At 38.7% G+C, this 16761-nt stretch overlaps 1 protein-coding gene across 1 annotated transcript in view; it reads right to left on the bottom strand.

Annotated features, from left to right (window-relative positions):
• ATP1B3 (ATPase Na+/K+ transporting subunit beta 3) overlaps window positions 1-16761 on the bottom strand; it is a 44566-nt gene that overhangs the window by 4523 nt on the left and 23282 nt on the right. The window contains exons 2-5 of the mRNA XM_034996069.1: window positions 15978-16106; window positions 10558-10665; window positions 4792-4976; window positions 2609-2659 (exon numbers count right to left, since the gene is read on the bottom strand). Coding sequence (XP_034851960.1) covers window positions 2609-2659; window positions 4792-4976; window positions 10558-10665; window positions 15978-16106 — 473 coding nt within the window. The remainder of the gene's footprint in view (window positions 1-2608; window positions 2660-4791; window positions 4977-10557; window positions 10666-15977; window positions 16107-16761) is intronic.

Below are 16761 nucleotides of genomic sequence, written 5' to 3'. Positions count from 1 at the left end.
ATTTTCTGTGGATTACATTTTACTGAGTTGGTATTTCCAGCCAGACACCCCATTTAACTTCTTTTAGGCCCAACACCCTTCTGTGGACAGGATCAATTACCAAGACGAGAACTGAGGCTCAGTTAAGATCACCCAGGTGTGACTGACTCTTAACTGTTCTCTTGGTTTGTACCAAAAACGTTGGCAAGCTTTTACTTGTACTTTATGAAATATTGAAGTGCATATCTGAAAAGTGATAACTTGAGGGTGAAACATACATGTCCTAGTTTTCTGAGTATATGAATGACATCTTTGGAAACTAGGAGCAACTAAGTCGAAGAATCTATTAACAGTCACTAAATTTTAAAATGAGTGTAAAATGAGTGTATTTTCTTCTACACACTCACCACCCTTAAGATTTGAACACAAACCAAATGTTCTAAGCAGTGTTTATCTCTGGGTAGCATTTACCAATTTTTTTTCTTCTGCATTTTTCTATATATTCCTAAATGAACAGCATTCACTTTTATAGAAAAATAAAATGTTGAAAAAGACATAAATTGAATATTCTATCTTGTTTTTAAATTAAATGCCCAAGAGCATGTTGTCATCAATATTTTGGTATCTTGTGTAAAACACTTAAGCAGATCAAACTATGTAATACATTTATATCTTCTCTTGTATTCTTAAAAATAAGTCAACTAAAGAATTTAAAGAACACTTGATATAGACAAATGTAATGGAAAACATGATGATGATCTGCAGTAAATGTTCCCATCTGCTCTAGAGCCACACCTCTAAAATGGACACATTCCATCTGATGACTCCTTTGTGACTGGCCTAGTACAATGCAGTTTTAACAAACTTTCTAAAAACAAACTGATTCCACAACTAAATAAAATTCCCATCTATGCTTTACATACATCTTCAAACAACAAACTGAAATTTAGTCATCAATCAGGATTTTTCATTACCATTTCCACCAACTATTCTAGAAGCAAAGGATACACAATAGATAAAAATCCATTTAAAACCCTAAGGGAACAGTTAGACGGAGTTGTTTCTACTGGCCAACGGTTTACAAAACTGACATCTTAGGAAAGGAGTTTACAGCTTTTGCCCTTCTGGCCAAAATGTGTTTTCCTTTCTTAGTAGTGTTGGCTCCACAGAGCCACTCTCCCGAAGCTCATCCACCTAGTCTGCTCACAAGCAAAGCAAAAGCTCCCACATACAGGTACACTGTCATGAAATTAGCACTTCTACCTGGCTGAAGTCTAGCACCTAAGTCTTGGGAACTTTCTATTGAAAAGACTTGCCAAGCAAGGAGGAGAATAAAGAGTTACTTTTTCTGAATCTTTCTCGTAGCCATAATGTTTTCTTGTCTTAAGAGATGAGAGAATCTGCTTAGATTTTCAGAAGGATTTGTTTATCAAGAAAAGCTCAGCTTAGATGTAGCATCTGGTTTTAAGTAACATACTGGCTGACCCGACTCTGGTATAAGGAGGTAAAGTGAATTGCCTACGGTTCACATATGTATACTTCAACCCAGATGAGAAACCGTAAATTTCCTGGCTTTTTATTCTACTCTTTTGAATAAATATTCGAAAGAAATTATTAAAGATATTAAAGCAGGAGTTCTCAAAATGTGAGCCCGAGACCATCGGCATCACCAACACCTAGAAACTTCAGTTAGAAAAGTTTGGGCCTCACCTCAGAACTACTACTGAGTCAGAAACTTTGGGAATGGTACCCAACAAGCCCTCCAAGTGATTCTGATGCATGAAGGAATTTGAGAACCACTGAGCAAGAAATTTCTGCCCAAATAAGAAATCCATTCATGGCTAAAAGGAAGACTGTTTTCTCCACAAACAACTTTAGAAGTAATTTCAGTGTAACATTTCAAGTAAGATACTTTGAACACAGATTTGGGGTTGGAATGCTAAATTTTGCACAACAGTAAAATTAAATTTAGAGGGGCGCCTGGGTGGCTCAGTCGTTAAGCGTCTGCCTTCGGCTCGGGTCATGGTCCCAGGACTCCCTGCTCCGCAGGAAGCCTGCTTCTCCCTCTCCCACTCCCCTTTATGTTCCCGCTCTGTCAAATGACTATATAAAATCTTTAAAATAATAGTAAAATTAAATTTAGAGCTTAACATTTTCTCCTAAGAACTCTTACCCATCATTTACATATTTGTCTTAGTTGCACTTGCAGCATGGAGAGAAAACAAAAGAAGTTATGAGATGAAAACTGCATAGCACTCTGGAAAAAGTAGGGATAGGAGAAATATTGCCACTGCCTTAAGGAAAATGTACCATGTTTCATGAACTCTCAGATGCCACTTTGTACACCAATTTATGTATTATTAATAAAGAAAAAATCTTATGATACACTATTAAGACACCATCCATTATAAGGCCAACCCCCATTTCAGTGTTATTAAGCTAGAAAAAAGTGAATCAATGCACATGGAAAACACATCTTTTTTGATTTATCATTTGCAAATTAAGAACGGCTCGACACCCAAAGTTTGGTGGAATTTTATTCTTCTAAGACTGGCACTACAGAGGACTTTTAAAATACTAAGATATACTAAAGCTTTAAAAGAAGTTGGGTTATTTTTTGAATACTAACCTTTGAAGTACATTCTATCCTTGGTTCTCCTTGAGGTTTTAATCCAATTATCTAAGGTAAAGAAAAACTGGTTAATTGAAACATCACAAACATATATAAAAGAACCTCCTGTTTTGTTGCTGGGGACCCAGGGGTGGACGGGTTGAGAGGAATACCAACTCAGCGTATTGAAACTGTTACATCTGCCTTTTAATTTTATTTTAGAGGATTAGAATGGACTTTTCAATATAATAATCTTACCAATTAGCTGTCTTATTACTGTACTGGGGCAATTTAGAAAAATCCGTTACTGAAGAACTGAGTAAAACATAGTATTGCACTTTGCTACCCTTAAAACAAGAAACAAACAAACCTTTAATGCTAACAGTAAGAACTGCAGAAGCATAAAACTGTTTTTCAGGAAAATGTATTAGGTCCAAAACCTCAACATGTTTCCATAAAGTTTCCATGGAGCCTTACCATGTCTCCACAAAATGCATACACTGGGGAGAATCCCATTTTAAATACAGCACAGTTCAGTTGTATGAAATGAGGCTACTTTCATGTATGGAGTGGATATAACTAACTCTTCATGGCAATTTATCCCATCTCTTTTGTGGGAGGATCTTTTTATGTTTTGAATTTACATGCATTTTATATGCAAATGCCTGTAAAATGTAAACATTCCTCCGGAAAGAGAAGTTTTGTGGCAACCTAAGTAATATCAACAGCAGTAACAATCCTTGCCCATGTGATGGGCTTTGGAACAAACTATACTGGGATTCAACCCCCTGCTATACTCAGCATGCACAGCTCATGAATGATCCCAGCTTGGGCCTGATATGTTGTCTTCTTGTCATGTCCTGAAAAGCTATGCCCCATCAGCAGGTGTAATCCTGACCCTCATCATTCAAAGAGGACATACTGAAAGAGAAAATAAACTTGAAGGGATGGTCCTATAGGAGAAGGAACTGAACTTCTCTTGACTTTATACTGGGAGTTGATTTTCCAGGAATCTAGATGTTATGAAGATACTCCTGGAAGGCTGCAATTGTAAAAGGCATTCCTGTTAAGCTAAATAAATTTAATTCATCTTACAAGCTAGATTGTCTAGTGTCCCATTACTCTTGGCTTATTTTGTTAACCTTCATTTCAATGAAGTCTTGCTGAACCATCCCACTGTAATTATTAAGGTACCTATTATGTGTCAGGCAGTGTTTCAGAATGATCTCTAGAGTGTCCTGGGATCATGAGGAAACTGTCATTGTCCACGTGGGGAAAGGAGGGGAGGCTGGAGGGGCACCAGTCTGGGCGCTTCAGGATCTAGCTGGTTCTTTCATTTAGCAGTGCCAAGGGATGATAGCAATTTGCTCATCAAGGGCAACTTTAGTGAGATATAAACTCATGCATGATCTTGAGAGGTCTACACCTGCTTAAAAAGCTGCTTTTTCTTTGAGTAAATGATCAGGAATAACCACCTCATTCTTTACGGGAGGCCTTACAGGTCTCGATAGGACAACTGTATCAGAACACAGCCCTGCAGTACGGTATTTATAAAGCAGTAAGGCACAGGGGTTAGAGAGCACTTCATTACATACGGATGCACAATAACCCCAAGTCATTTTTACTTACACATAGAGAAGCTAATGAGCTTCTTAACTTGCTAATGGCTATATAATTCAGGCACTTCCTCTGTATACCAAAGCAAAATGCTACTACTTTGGTTACAACTATAACACCCTACTGAGCTCATTATAATGCAGTTTTATTTTTATGTCTACTTTTTAATTATATGTACATAAACTATAAAACTATGCTTTGCTACTAAATATTCAGAAAAAGTTTAAACCAAGACCTTATAGATTCTCAATGGAATTTTAAATATTACAATACAAAACTCAAAGATGAGCACTGCACATTAAAAAAACCATGCTTTGGTTATGACAACCTGAATACCTGCCCCTTGAAGCATTCATCTATGCCTAAATGCACATAACTAAGAAGGGAAAAGCTGACGCTGTTGTACTTCCCTAATCCATGATTTAATGAGCCAGCCTTAGTTTTTTTCTGTATTTTCCAAAGGTCAGTTAATACCATGGCTAATCTTTTATGCGAGTCGCCCCTAAATGAGATAAAAAATAGTTGCCAGCTTCTTCACAGAGGCTACTAGAAAAAGCAGCAGCAGCAGCAAAATATGTACATACTCTGTTCATTTTCACAAGAACACAAGGATGTCCTCTGGAGTAGCCAAACTCTGGGTCATCCACACCACTGCATGCTTGAAGTAAGGCAAGAGGAAACTGACATGCACCATAAACTGGACCCTTCTGTTCAAAAAGTGCTCCATCAGGACAGGCAGTGAGATTCTTCTGTTCTTCTAACTTGTATGCTAAAAAGGAAACATACATGTGTACACAGATCAGCCAGAAACAGTTCTTAAACACAACCAGGAACACATCATCCTTTGGATGACACTTTTCAAAAACAAAAACAGCAATGCTGATTACCAGATTATTCTGGGGAAAGAATGTTAAGTTTGTTCCCTTAACTTTTTTGATGTTTACTCCATTTCAACAAGGACACCAGCTGGATTACAGATCAGTCTCTTTTGTCACCATTAGGTGGCGCCAGCCACGGCTATAGCTTTATCTGAATGCCTCCAATGCTCATGGCCCAAAAGATAGCGGTGGTAACCTATAAACTTGTCACATCACTGTGTCGTACACCTGAAACTAAGGTAACATTATGTGTCAACTATACTCCCATAAAAAAAAGATAGTGGTGAGGACATAAAAAGGCATTGCGGCTGCCCTTACGGATTTTACAGTATAATGGGGAAAATAGACATTAAATCTAACAATCCTAACTGAAGGGCCTAAAGATATATAGTGCTATGGCAGTCTAGTCTGCAGGGCCTGCAACAAAGCTGAGCGTCAAGGGGCACCTGTGAGTTAACGTTAACTTAGAGAAGGGTGTTTTTAGCAGAAACAGAGGTAACATCTTAGATAAACGCCAAGTGATAAAGGAGTCAAATGGTCACAACCTGGAGATGGGGAAGAAAGGAGAGGGAAAGATACATAATGGGTTTTTGGCTGTTTGCTCCACACTAGCGCAGTGTTAGGCAAGAATGGCACAACAGTGAGCAAGCCTGATGTGGTCCTGCCCTCAACGAATGCGTTTACTGAGAGATACTCATAAACAGCTAAGATAGGCTACAGCAGTACCTCAGTAAGAACTACTGGTGTGTGGGTAGAACTGGTACCAGAAAAAGGCCACCTAAAGTGAATTCAACCAAAACAGGAACAAAAATTTCAAAGTAAATGTGTGGAGTTTTTTTAAAGATTTTATTAGAGTGAGAGAGAGAGAGTGTGCGCGCACAAGCTGGGGGAGTGGCAGGCAGAGGGAGAAGCAGACTCCCTGCCGAGCAGGGAGCCCGACGTGGGGCTCGATCCTGGGACTCCAGGCTCATGACCTGAGCCGAAGGCAGATGCCCAACCACCAGAGCCACCCAGGTGCCCCAGTAAATGTGTTTATACGAAAGTGTAGATCTTTACTTTGGAAAACAATTGTCAAAATATCTTTGGTTTCATCTTTTATTTATCAAAAATTAGGATATAATTGTAAATTATGTACTCATTTAGGGGCGCCTGGGTGGCTCAGATGCTGGGCGGGGAGCCTGCTTCTCCCTCTGCCCCTCTCTCTCTCTCTCTGACCTTCATGAATAAATAAAAAAACAAGAACAAAAAAAACAATGTAAATTATGTACTCCTTTAAAAGGAGGATTCAAATATTTGGAAGATAGGGTTAAACTTCTACAACACAATAGGTACCTCATGACATTCATCACTTCCTTTTTGCCTTTGGTGGCACAATCATAAAGATCATTTTGCAAGAAATATTCCGAGGCCTTCACCAATTTCCCCCAAGGGTTTGACTGCATATACCTTTTGGTATAGGTCAGTTCATCAGTGACCATTTTTGTATCATGCCATGTTCCACTTCAATACAAAATCATTCTAATGCAAGGAGTTGTAATGATGAATGGTCAGATTATGAAGACTCCCCTCCCCCCAAGTCCAAGGCATGATGGGACATAGATCACTAATCCCAGACAGAGTAACCAAAGAGCCCTATACACCTGACGAAAGCCTAAAATAAGAAAAAGAAAGGGAAGCCTAAAATAGGAAAGGAAAAGGGAAGACCTGAAAGGAAAGGAAAGCCCTGAAAGGAAAAAGGTTAATCTGAACAAAATAAAACTTTAAATTTTAAGCAGTATCCATTGAAAAAAAAACCATGTATCTTTTAAACAGAGATGGTACCTTTTAACATGAGAAAGGCTTTCCTAAAACTCAGCAATGACAACTGAAAGTTAAAAGGGAGGAGGGGTTGAAGGTTAAATTCGAGTTAAAAGTAAGTCCCCTAGAAAGCATAATACAGTAAAACAGAAAATGAGAGAAAAACAAGAGATCCAAGACCCAACTAACAGAGTAATTCTAGAAAGAACCAGAAAATTGAGTTGAGGAAATTATCAAAGTAATAATTTCCTTGAACAGGAGAACCTAAGCCTTCATCCTGAAAGATCCCCATCAAGTTCCCAGTAAAGTGATTATTTTAGAGACTGAAACCAAAACAAATTTTAGAACCCAAAAGAAATACATTGAGAAACAGAATTAAAAAACCAGCCTTGCAGAGGAGAAAAAGGCAAAAACAAAGGAACTAAAATTCTATATACAGCTAAACTATCACCTATAAATGCAGAATTAGGTCATTTTCAGAAATGAAAGGATTCAAAATTTACATCTCATGTCTCTTATGAAGTTACTTGAAATAGATATACCCCATTAAACTAGGCAGTAAATTAAGAAAAAAGAAGGCATGAGCCAAGAAACAGTGGATCCAACTAAAGTGATAAAAAGGAGTCCCCAAAATGACAGCTGGATAGTTAAAGGCCTAAACAATTACCCGTACAGACTATGGCAGGAGGGGAAAAGCTCTAAAGAGTTTTCCAGAAAAAAAAAGGGACTCAAGAGGATACCTCAAATGACAGTGTACAAAATAAGGAAGTCAGAAGAGTGTCTACAGATGATAGAATAAGACATAAAGACTAAGTATAAAAAGGTGACCAATAATGAAACTAAAAATAGTAATTCAATTATTGAACCCGGTGGGTGGGTGGGTGGGGGACGTCTGAGGCATGTGAGGTAAATTGTCATCTGTCATGGCAGGAAGTAAAGATGATGTATAAAAGTGATAAATCAAGAACCAGCAGGAAAATTTAATATTTAAAGATACAGACAAAAATACCGTAAGAGAAAGTTCAAAACCATGAAGTTCTTTCCCACTGAACATGTATCCAGAATCAGATTATTCACAACCTCCATTGCTTCCTCTCTTGCCATGCCACCATTCTACTCCTCTGGATTAGTGTAATGGCCTCCTAACTAGCTTCCCTGTTTCCCCCCCTAGTCTCAAAAAAGCAGCCTGAGTGACTCTTTAAAAATTCGAGTCAGATGATGTTATTCCCTGCCTAAAAACCTCCAACTTGGTCAGCTTGAAAACCAAAGAACTTAACGATGGCCTCTGAAGACCTATACAACCTAGTCGTCCTTTACTTCCCTGACCTTGAGCTCCTACAACTTTCACCTTGGCTTATTCTATCCAGCCCCTCTCACTTCCTTGATAAACCGTGACATTTTAAGCCTCGGGCTAGTTCCCTCACCTTCAGATCCTTCCTCAAGGATCCCCTTCCATGAGGCCTTCCTAGACCACCCTGTTCAAAACTGTAACCCTTCCCATCTCTCCATCTGTGCCTCATGTCCCTCCACTGCACTCATCACCCTCCCATGCACCACTGGACTACAGACTCCATGAACATGTTTCCTGTGTTCACTGACAGAACTTGGAAGAGTGCTTGACACAAAGAAGGCCCTCCAAAAATATTTGTTGAGTAAATTAATAGGATTGCAGCTAAAGAGGACAGGAAATGGTTTTCATTATAGACCTTTCTTTACTATTTGATTTTTAAATCATGGATTATATTCTGACAAAAACATCCTTAACAAACTATCAAGGGAAGGAGATTTAGAAAGACAGCCAAGTGGATGGTGTAGGATCAAGAGGTTTTTGATTTAAGACAAGAGAAGTCAAGGACTTGGATCCAGTAAAGTGAGGCTCTGTATATATTGGAGAAGGAATAGTTAATAATGCTTCCAAGGCACTGAAAGAAGAAGATCCAAAAAGGAGGACTGGTACAGGTGGCCTTAAATGCGAGGAAGGGCATCAAAGCAGGAGAAATATCACAGACAAAATGGCTGTAACTACAGGTCTGTTTTACTGGTAATGGGAAAACTGGTGGAATTCCTATCTGAGTACTTCCATTATTTCTTTAAGGAGGAAGGCAGGTTATATGAAGTGAGTTATAGTGGGAAAGGTAACGGGTTAGAGGTTTGAGTAGAGGTTAGAAATAATCCCGTCAGAGAATTATCCAGAGAAATTCAATGGGATTGCCAGGTAGTAGAGCTGGTCCACTTGAGGGAGGTGGTAAAATATTCATCGTGCTGATTAGTCCTGAGGAAAGTCTTCAGCAGCCTGCTCAGGGTGCAGCCTCAAAGAACAGGCTTCATCCAAGAATTATATGGTTTCATCTAGGAGAATTACATGGCTTCATCCATGTGCATTTTATGACAGACTGACAGGTGAGGGATTTTAGAGTACTGGCAAAACTAAAAATGAAATGAAAAACCATGGAATTAGGGGCACCTGGGTGACTCGGTTAAGTGACTTCCTTCAGCTCAGGTCATGATCAGTCCCAAATAGGACTCCCTGCTCAGCAGGGAGTCTGCTTCTCCCTCTGACCCTCTCATGCTCTCTCTCTCTCTCTCATTCTCTCTCTCTCTCACATAAATAAATAAAATCTTAAAAAAAAAAAAAAGAAAGGGCGCCTGGGTGGCTCAGTTGGTTAAGCGACTGCCTTCGGCTCAGGTCTTGACCCTGGAGTCCCAGGATCGAGTCCCACATCGGGCTCCCTGCTCGGCGGGGAGTCTGCTTCTCCCTGTGACCTTCCCTCCTCTCATGTGCTCTCTCTCTCTCTCACTCTCTCAAATAAATGAATAAATAAAATCTTTAAAAAAAAAAAAAGAAAGAAAGAAAAACCATGGAATTAATAAGCTTGCTAAAAAGGGAAGTTAGGGAGAAGGGGCTGGGATAAAATAAAACAGTCAGTGAAGTGGAAGTCCCAGTGAGGTAGAAGAATAGTGAGGGAAAGTTAAACAGGCAAACGAGAAGGTTGTGTCAGGAAAGCCTTATTAATCAGTCATTTTGGCAATGGGGTCCTATATGTTCTAAGGATTGAATGTAGAGCTCTGTGCCCAAGGAAGAGGTGAGGTGATCAAGAAGCAACAGGCCAGGGCATGTGATGATTATTCATGTGTATGTTAATACCACAGAGTTAAGTTAAACAAAACAAGAGGAAAAACTGGGCTAGGATGACTATTACAGACTGCTAACTCCAAAACCCACAGTGGATAGGTATTTGGTTTTGTTTTTTTAAATGATAAATACCATTCCTTTCCCCCTTCACAAGTACATGGGATCCAAAAGATCCAAATACTTAAGAGTCATTATTTTGTATAATTTAGTTTTGCTTTAAATACTTTTTAATGCAGATATAAATACATTATGTCTCAACAGACTTATTCATGCACTTACTACAGAAAAGTCAAATCAACTGCCCACTTGACTTAGACCCCTATGTCTTTCCATAAGTTAGAATATTCTTATGACTAATTATAAAATCTACTTGCAAGTCCTCTCAGTGGACTGTGTTTAACAGAAAAAAAAAAAAGGTAAAACAGACTCTAAGAAAGATGTTTCTAAAAGTAATCATTATTTGGTTTTCTAAAAGTAATCACTATCATATGGTTTCGCTAATAACTAACATCTTCTACCTCACTCTAAGAAAACATACTTACGTTTTAGAAACTTCCTAAGGTCTTCAATGTACCCTTGATAGGACTTGGGATCAGACACAGTGAATGAATATTCCAATGCAGTTTGTGGTTTTGGAAAAACCGTAAGTCCTATAAAGAGATAAAAGAAAAAGGGGGAAAATTAACTGCAGGAAATTCTCTTCTTTCTCCTTGCTATCTAAAGGGCAGATCTCATTAAATTATATGGAAAACTGTGTTCACAGATATGCTGAAATTATCAAGAAGAACTTCTCACTCCTGATTATGAAGGCACAGATATTTAAATGAAAGAGAACTGCAAATCTTCAAAATAATCTGACATTATCAGTTAAAAACCTCCCCTAAACCTGATTATCCACAGGTAATTATAATTGCTCTGTTCCTGACTTAAAAAGTTATAGATTTTAGTTTGTACTTCCTATTTTCATTTATTTCTATCAAATATTTTTAGGTTTTGCCAATTTGCTATTAACAGGAGAAAAATTTTAGCCAATCAGTCTCCCTACTTCTGTCATTCAAATTACAACTGTATGGAAACATAGAACTTACTCAATGAAAGAGGCCTATATACAATTTTAACTCTATGGTAAACTATTCTTCCTTCAATAACAAACACTGCTCTATAATTAAAATGTGGTTTTCACATGATGAGTTTGGAATATAACCACCAACAGTTTCATATCAGGAGTCAACATCCATGTATACAGAACATGCTGAATGAGTTTATGAAAAGAAAATGTAAGCATATTTATCTGTAAGAAAGGTAATCAGGCTTCCAACTGATTAGATCTATGGGTGCCTGGGTGACTCAGTTGGTTAAGCATCCAACTCTTGGCTCAGGTCATGGTCTGCCAGGTCAGGCTCCCCTTCCTTCTGCCCCACTGCCCCTTCCCTCGCTTGCACGCACACACACTCTCACTCTCAAATAAATAAATAAATCTTAAAAAAAAAACATTAGATCTAGATTATTAATTCAGCCTTGCACCCAGGCTTAAAAACAGTCCTGAAATTTTCACTAGTCTCTAAACATTTCCCATATCAAAGTTATTAGAGATGCCATGCCTTGCACTGAATCTGAAAATTTACAAATAACAAGAGTTGTTCTAGTTTCCAGACATCTAATTCTTTTTTTTTTCATTGTATTTTAATTCCAGTATGGCTAACATACAGTGTTACATTTTATTGTTTTTGTTGTTTTTTTAAATACAGTGTTACATTTTAGATCAGATCCAGTTTTTTTACTTGCCTGTGCTGGGTTTGCATGAATCTTAAGTTAAACTAGATGCAGTGGTACCCAAATAATGACGAAACAGTGTTCCTACATGGCAGAGCAAATCTTAGTCTACACTCAGCACAGAAGACCTCCTAATTAAACTCTCCATTCACCTACATCAACATACCAGAGATCAGTTGTATTTGGATAATCTCCTATGCCTGGTTTTCCATCCACTGCAAAATCTTGTATCTACAATAGCGTTTTAAGACTTTTTGTAAGTCTTAAATGAAGGAATAAAATGTCTTACTGTCCAACATTATTAAATGACCATCTGCATATGTATGAAATTTTTATTTTTTAAGGTTTTATAGCAGGAAGATAGAATATCCTGCAAGTAAAAAAGTAACAGAATCAAGGCAGCTTGTACATAACTGTATTGAAAACACCTAGCTTTGGGGCGCCTGGGTGGCTCAGTTGGTTAAGCGACTGCCTTCGGCTCAGGTCATGATCCTGGAGTCCCTGGATCGAGTCCCGCATTGGGCTCCCTGCTCGGCAGGGAGTCTGCTTCTCCCTCGGACCCTCCCCCCTCTCATGTGCTCTCTTTCTCGTTCTCTCTGTCTCAAATAAATAAATAAAATCTTTAAAAAAAAAAAAAGAAAAAGAAAAAAAGAAAACACCTAGCTTTAAGAAAAATCCAACATAAAATATCCTGATTTCTAAACTAAAGAAATTTTAAAGAAAACCAGGAAGATATCTATGCTTTACACAAAGACTACAAAAGACTACATTCCTTTACATGACTAATTTCTAAGGGACTGTTTTTTTGTTTGTTTGTTTGTTTTTTAATTTTTTTTTTTAAGATTTTATTTGCGAGAGAGAGAATGAGAGACAGAGAGCATGAGAAGGAGGAGGGTCAGAGGGAGAAGCAGACTCCCCGCCGAGCAGGGAGCCCGATGCGGGACTCGATCCCGGGACTCCATCCCGGGACTCCAGGATCACGACCTGAGCCGAAGGCAGTCGCTTAACCAACTGAGCCACCCAGGCGCCCTCTAAGGGACTGTTTTAATGATTTAATTTACAAAAGACCTGAAAGTATAAAACTGAATTTTTTTAAGTTTTTTTTTTTTTTTAAAGATTTTATTTATTTATCTGACAGAGAGAGACACAGCGAGAGAGGGAACACAAACAAGCAGGGGGAGAGGGAGAAGCAGGCTTCCCGCGGAGCAGGGAGCCCAATGTGGGGCTCGATCCCAGGATCCTGGGATCATGACCTGAGCTGAAGGCAGACGCTTAACGACTGAGCCACCCAGGCGCCCCTAAGATTTTATTTTTTAAGTTATCTCTACACCTAATGTGGGGCTCGAACTCACAACCCTGAGATCAAGAGTCACATGCTCTACCAACTGAGCCAGCCAGGTGCCCCTAAAACTGAATTCCTGATAGCAGTTACTTCTCAGACCTTGCCTGACAATGCTCTTGGACCCCTAGTAACTTGCTACTTCACAGCCTATTTGCAACTCGTAAGTAAAAAACCATGGCACATGTGTATAGTACAAGTGCATTTTGACACGGTATGCTTAATTCCTCCAAAGAGTCTTGCCTTATCCCAAATGAAAGGACATCAAGAGAATGTAAAGACTACAATTAACTCCTCTATCTCCTTCCAATTTAAACCACTGGAGTATGAGAATATGTGCAGACAATGTGCATGTCTGTCAGGGTGTGAGGAGCCGTACGTGTTTATGTTATATGTATGTACAGGTTACTTATATGTACCAATTTCAAACTAGCATTTATTTTACCAGGTACAAACAATATTATTGAAATGTCATTTAAAATTAAAAATATGGTCAATGCAAAAAACCCAGTGTTTTAAATACTATATATACTGTAGAAAATACAAGTAGAAAGAAAAGATATTAACCATAATCACTTTGTAAAGAGAAAATTTTGTTTAACAAGCTAATATATATTCATCCAATATTAAATATACATATATATGTGCATATATGTTTATTAAATTACTGATAAGACTTGAAGTACTACAATACAGTTGTAAATAATTTTTTAATTTTTTTTTTTTTAAGATTTTATTTATTCATTTGAGAGACAATGAGAGAGAGAGAGAGCATGAGAGGGGGGAAGGTCAGAGGGAGAAGCAGACTCCCTGCCGAGCAGGGAGCCCGATGCGGGACTCGATCCCGGGACTCCAGGATCATGACCTGAGCCGAAGGCAGTCGCTTAACCAACTGAGCCACCCAGGCGCCCCAGTTGTAAATAATTTTAAATAACTCAGTTTGAAACTGAAATATGTGGAACACATTTTATTGCTTTTATTATTCATGTGATTATAAACAGGATAATATTTCTGAAACAGACTGGATCATGTTCAGTGGTAATAAAGTCACATAACTTAGGTAGCAAGAAAAATAATTGTTTTAGAATTAAGCTACGTAGGGGTGCCTGGGTGGCTCAGTAGGTTAAGCATCTGACTCTTGATTTCAGTTCAGTCATGATCTCAGGGTCGTGAGAGGGAGCTCCATGTTGGGCTCCCGACTCAGCACGGTGTCTGTTTGAGATCTCTCTCTCTCTGCCCCTCCCCCACTCACACACGTGCACAAAGTACTTGCTTTCTCAAAATAAATAAATCTAGAAAGAAAACAGAGCAACAGTGAGAGATGAGGGGGAAATGAGCATGGAGCTAGTCTCCGATACTTGGTCAAATAAACTAAAAAAGAGAAGAGTGATTCCTGACGTTTGCGCAAATATTAGCAGCAAAATAAGGAAAAATCCTTAGAACAAAATGTTCCAAGAAAAGATGCTTGGGGAAACTGGTGCAGTTTGGCTATTGATAAGGCTCACGAATCCATGCTGTGAGCAAGGATCTAGATTCAGGGTTCCTCAGCATTGACACTATTGACATTTTGGGCTGGATAAGTCTTGTTGCGGGGCGGGGGGCTGTCCTGTGCATTGTAGGACGTTTAGCAACATCCCTTACCTCTGCTCACCAGCAGCACCTCTCCAGTTCTAACAACCAAAACTGTCTCTAGACATGACTACAAGGCCCCACAGGAGCCAATCATTGTTGGATGAGAATCACTGCTCCAGAAAGAAACCTCCCGTGACACTCTTACCTTCCCTGGCCTGCCTGCCCACCCTGCCTGCTATCCAAATCCCCCTCTTCCATGAGGAGCCTGCTCTTCTCTATTATCTCAAGAAGTTGTTCACATTTTGGGGAATTACATATACCGGAGTTCTGCACATTGTTATCTTCTTCTATAAAAACTGCCAGCACCTTGAGGACAAGAGCCATGTTCAACAAAAGCAAAGCTGGCATTCAAAAGACTTTTAAAAGAATGAAATCAGGAGGAAGAAAATATGATTTAAACAAGTGTTTCAGTTAAGATTTTTTTCTGTGGTGGAGTATACTAGAGAATTTTTTTTCCTTCCAACAATCAATGGACAAGAATTAAACACAGTAAGGTAAGAGTATACTCATTTTATTCCCTATTGATGTATCATTATTTAGTATTTCTTACCACTTCCATATTAAGCAATTAAAGATACGATGCTTGTATTTTACAAGACGAATGCTATCTAGCCCAAGCTAGAGCTAAACTATATACTTTATAAGTAAATTACTCAAGGCAAAGTGAAATGCTACACAATATTCACAAAAGCCACTCATAACCATATTGGTCAAATTTGGCTTCACTATAATTCTCCATATTCATTCCTGCTTATTCCTGGCAAAGGACTCAAGATTTATCAGCTCAGGTCTTTATATCAGTATGTAAATATTATAGGTCTTCATATCAGTATGTAAATATTAAAGGTCTTTATATCAGTATGTAAATATTAAACAACAAACAAAAAAATCAAAAATTTCACATTACCTAACCCCAAAGTTTAACTTTTACCTATGTAAAAAATGTACAGTGAAGTACGACCAGATTAAAAAAAAAAAAAAAAGATTTATTTTGAGAGAGAGCGTGCGTGTGCAAGGCTATGAGCAGGGGGAGGGACAAAGGGAGAGGGAAAGCAGCAGACTTCCCACTCAGTGGGGAGCTCATCGCAGGGCTTGATCTCAAGTCCCTGAAATCATGAGCCAAAACCAAGAGTCGGACACTTAACCAACTGAGCCACCCAGGCACCCCAAAGTATAACCAAATTTAGTGAAAAGCCACAAAAACTGCAATATAATTACCTGGACTAGGAATCTGGTCACGGTATTTTGGAACTTCATCGTTCAGAGTCTGAAGCATAGCCCACATTGTGAATGAGAAGAGTGCAGCCAGGAACCCATAAAAGACTAGGTAGAAGAGCAAGATCAAACCTGCAAAAGAAAATAAAACTTAGGAAAATTGGAGATACACACGTATGTTGCATGTGTGTGGGAGGTATGGGGGGCATATTAAAGAAATAAACCAACTGTTATAAGGCTAGGATTCCAAGCTTTGCCATGCACACAGCCAAAAATCTCCATATGCAGAACAATACAAATTTGCCCAAGCAAAAGGTATTTCAGCAGGCAGCACCCACCCATCCCAGGACCCCTCATCCCCACTGACACTTGGATACAGATAGCTTCCATGATCATACTCTGGTTCAAGGTCAGAGCTTTAAAACCTCAGCATATAGGGGAATGTTTCCCAAAATGAACTTGATGTCCTCCAGTGAGATAAAAAGATGATTTTAGGTGGAATAAAACCCTCATAGGCACATGTTCCTTTAAGCGTCAAACAGAAAAGAATTAGTACCTCAATCCCGTATTTCACAATAATTATTTGCATAAATTTAAGTTTTATAAAGTGAGTGGCCTTGAAGAACAGCCAAGAAATGTGCACAGAAGGCAAATCATGAAGATGGTATTCAACGAATAATGTTTAGGAAACACTAGTCAAGTAGAAGGCTCACCCAAAAGCGAAGAAAGGACAAGACCAGAAAAAGTGCCCCAATTAATGGACTTCGTAACTCTACTGCTAAGCAAA

Source organism: Mirounga leonina, unplaced genomic scaffold, assembly GCF_011800145.1.
Source record: "Mirounga leonina isolate KUSES-001 unplaced genomic scaffold, KU_Mleo_1.0 Mir_115, whole genome shotgun sequence".
In the NCBI taxonomy this organism is placed as follows: Eukaryota; Metazoa; Chordata; class Mammalia; order Carnivora; family Phocidae; genus Mirounga; species Mirounga leonina.
This window is presented reverse-complemented; position numbering and strand designations above follow the sequence as displayed.